We start from the raw sequence: 3,622 nt of genomic DNA on the forward strand, positions 1-3,622 counted from the left end.
TCAGTGCTCTTAACCACTGAGCCATTGCTCCAGCCACCCCTTTTATTTAAATTTATTTATTTTTATTGTTTGCTTATTTTTAGAGACAGGGTTTCTCTGTGTAGCTTTGGGTGTCCTGGAACTCACTTTGTAGATCAGGCTGGACTCGAACTCACAGAGATCTGCCTGCCTCTGCCTCCCTGAGTGCTAAGATTAAAGGCGTGCATTACCATTGCCCGGCTGTGCACTTGAATATCTTTTTCAAAGCTATCTCCAACTGTTCAAGGAAGAAAGGAAGAAGACATATTTTGTTTCCACACCTCATCCCCCAAGTCAGGAGCCCAGATGACCCATGTACCCCTTTCTGTCTCTACCTCCCAAGTGCTGAGATTATTTATAGGTGGGCACCACTCTGCCTGACTTTTTTTTTAATATTTATTTATTTATTATGTATACAATATTCTGTATGTGTGCATGTCTGCAGGCCAGAAGAGGGCACCAGACCTCTTTACAGATGATTGTGAGCCACCATGTGGTTGCCGGGAATTGAACTCAGGACCTTTGGAAGAGCAGGCAATGCTCTTAACCACTGAGCCATCTCTCCAGCCCTCTGCCTGACTTTTATTGGGAGTCTGAGCTAAATTATAGGCACAGGTGGACCTCACACTCACTGATACTTCAGCCCCATTTCACAATTACTCAAGTTACATATGGGCATCACCATGTCTGGCTTTTGGTTTTTGGGAGATGTTGGAGGAGATGGAGGTGGTGTTAACATGGTCTTACTTTTAGTCCAGGCTGACCTCAAGCTAATTCACTGGTGACTCTTGTGTCCAACATAAACCACTTCTTACATTGTTAGTTCTCTCACTGTTTAACTTATACTAGTTCCTTCCAAAAAATTAAGACTGAAAATTAGGATCTCTAGAAAAACTTCCAGGAAAGGTTTTGGGATGAAACTATCAGGGCAAACCTGGGGGTTATCAGAAATTATAAGGTAGGTTTTGTTGTACGTTTAGAATGGTATCTTTTGGGGAGGAGGTCTCTATATGTAACCCTGGATGGCCTGGAACTTAACATGTAGACTAGGCTGGCTTCAAACTCAAAGAGTTCGTCCTGCCTCTGCTCCCCTCTCCCCCAAGAACTGGAATTAAAGGCATGTGCTACCACCGCTGGTCTCTAACAATATCCCTACCCCATCTCCCTTTTCTGTCTTTTGAGACAGGGTCTCACTATGTACCCTTGGGTGTATGTACTGTGATTAAAGGCATCACTATACCCAGCTATTCTGGATCTTTTTGGAGGCCTTATCAGGCGGGCCTCATTACTTATGGGTGCTCTCGCCTCAGACAGTATTCCAAGTGTATGTGCCACTATGCCCAGCAGAGCAAGTGTTGAGCTCTGGGATCCATGTTGGCACTACTCACAAAATATGTGCAAATGTAATGGGTTTCAAAGTAAGTCTGAAAGCAGCCTGGATTCCAGCCCAGCTGGGTTTCAGTGAGAACCTGTCTGAGAAAAACCAAGGCATGAATATGTCCAAGATAGATTATCAGCTCCATGACATGCTACAAAATTTTGAGGTTCATATGGGGAATGCATGATCGCAATCCCACCATGTGGGAGGCAGAGGAAGGAGGACCTTATACTACATAGTAAGACTTGGTCTCAAAAACCCAAGAATCTGAGAAACAGGCATACTAAGTTTTCACAACTGCATATATACTGGCATATCAAAGGGCCTGGGAGTCACACAGCAATGAGATAATAATTATCTCCACAACTTATTTGACATTTATATTTATTCTATTTTGTGTAACTCGTAAGTAGCACCCAGACAAATAACACTGCACAAAACATGTTGAGAAATGATATTCTGAAGATGCTAGAATCTCAACTAATACTTCCATTTCTAATTACATTCTAATTTAATTCTTGTTTTAATTCTCAATACATGGTGTCTTCAAGAATTATATCATGAAATCTTAATGTAGCAGGAGATATTGAAGTCAGGAAAACATATTACACAAATCCAAACCACAAACACAGAAGGCAGAAACTAATCTGCTGGGTACATACAAGGCCCTTGGTTTGATGTCCAGCAAACACAACAAAACAAAAACCAAACAAACCCAACCTCTAAGTGATGCTAATAAACAGAGATACCCCTTTTCAGCCCACAGATGTACTTCACACAGGATACTTACTGTATAGGACTCTACTAACACTGTGGTCTCTAAGGCCAGCTTCTGCTCTTGCTCAATATTGTAACCCACATAACACAGTTTTTCTTTAATCATGCGAACTGTCTCAAAATCAGCAGAATGGTTGAAGGCATATCCTCGCAACAGCAGCAGCTACCATTAAAACAAACAAAAAATCCAGCAAATTAATAATCCATGCAAGTAAGTTCCACTGTAAAAAATTAAACCCTTGTTGGCTACTAAGATGTTTGGGCAGGTAAAAGGCACTTGCTGTATCTGCCTGAGCTCCATCCCTGGAATCTCTATCAAGGTCAATAACGACATACTGGGTGGTGCTAGAAACGCTGTACATGAATATTTTAAATTGTTTATTATTTTAAATTATGCGTATTATATGTCTGTGTGTGGGTATGTGCATGCAAATACTGGTGCCTGAAAGGTCCAGAGGAAGGCATTAGATTCCACAGAGCTGGAGGTACAGCGGTAGAAAGGCCAAGAGAACTGTTTCTCCACAAGACCTGCATGTGCTCTTGATCGGCAAGCCAGCTCTCCAGCACTTAAATTGTTTTAGACACTGATTTTTTTTTGTGTAAGTCAGTAAACAAACTTAAAAAGAAAATGAGCTTTTATAATTTCCTTTCACTTACCTTGATAAGATACCTAGTAATATCCCTCCCAGCAATATCCAGCCTTCTTGTAAGGTGAGGGAGAGAAAAGCCTTCATACACTGGGCAAATATGGGTTACACCATCTCCAGAGTCCACCACTACACCAGTCAATAAACCTGCACAAGAACCAGAAGGTTTTTAGAGTCAATTCAGAAAACTCAAAGCCAGAAAATCTCAAATATAGCAGAGATGCCACCCAAGGAAAAATCAAGCAATTAGTGAGTACTCCTTTCCTTTCTTTTTTGTTTCGTTTTGTTTTTTTCAAGACAGGGTCTCTTTATGTAGCTCTGCCTATCACAGAACTACTAGACCAGGCTGGCCTTGAACTCACAAAGATCCACCTGCCTCTGCCCTAGCGCCAGGACTAAAGGCTGCACAACTATGCTTGCTTCAGCACAATTTCTAGTCACAGATGGAAGCGTCTGTCCCTCAATGATTTCCTTTCTTTACATTTTTCTTTGCATGGGGTACACATGTGGAAAAGAGGACACATGTACACCATGGCACATGTGAGGTCAGAGGACAATTTATGGGGATGGGTTCTCCCCTTTCACCATGCGGGGCCAAGGGAATCCAACTCAGGTTGTCAGGCTTAGTGGTGAGTGCCGTTATCCATGGTCATCTTGCCCTGGTGTTCTCCCTGTAGGGTTTCTAGTTCAATCACGGGCTGCTTTAAGAACTTGGGAAGAAAGACCCTGCTACAGTTTTCTTTTCAACCTAATCAAAGCCCCTTAAAGTGAAATTTTCTAAAGTATAACGAATAATTTATGG

General features: G+C 41.9%; 1 protein-coding gene across 1 annotated transcript in view; it reads right to left on the reverse strand.

The window, feature by feature from the left end:
* Positions 1–2,989, reverse strand: part of LOC126495976 (actin-related protein 2-like) — a gene marked incomplete at its 5' end in the record, with an annotated part of 17,356 nt that extends 14,367 nt beyond the window's left edge. Inside the window, 2 exons of the mRNA XM_050133573.1 lie at positions 2,006–2,336; positions 2,831–2,989. Of these exons, the coding sequence (XP_049989530.1) occupies positions 2,006–2,336; positions 2,831–2,989 (490 nt within the window). The remainder of the gene's footprint in view (positions 1–2,005; positions 2,337–2,830) is intronic.
* Positions 2,990–3,622: the final 633 nt, after the last annotated feature.

The sequence above is a fragment of the Alexandromys fortis genome, unplaced genomic scaffold (assembly GCF_014885135.2).
Source record: "Alexandromys fortis isolate MF-2015 unplaced genomic scaffold, M_Fortis_MF-2015_v1.1 scaffold_752, whole genome shotgun sequence".
Lineage (NCBI taxonomy): Eukaryota > Metazoa > Chordata > Mammalia > Rodentia > Cricetidae > Alexandromys > Alexandromys fortis.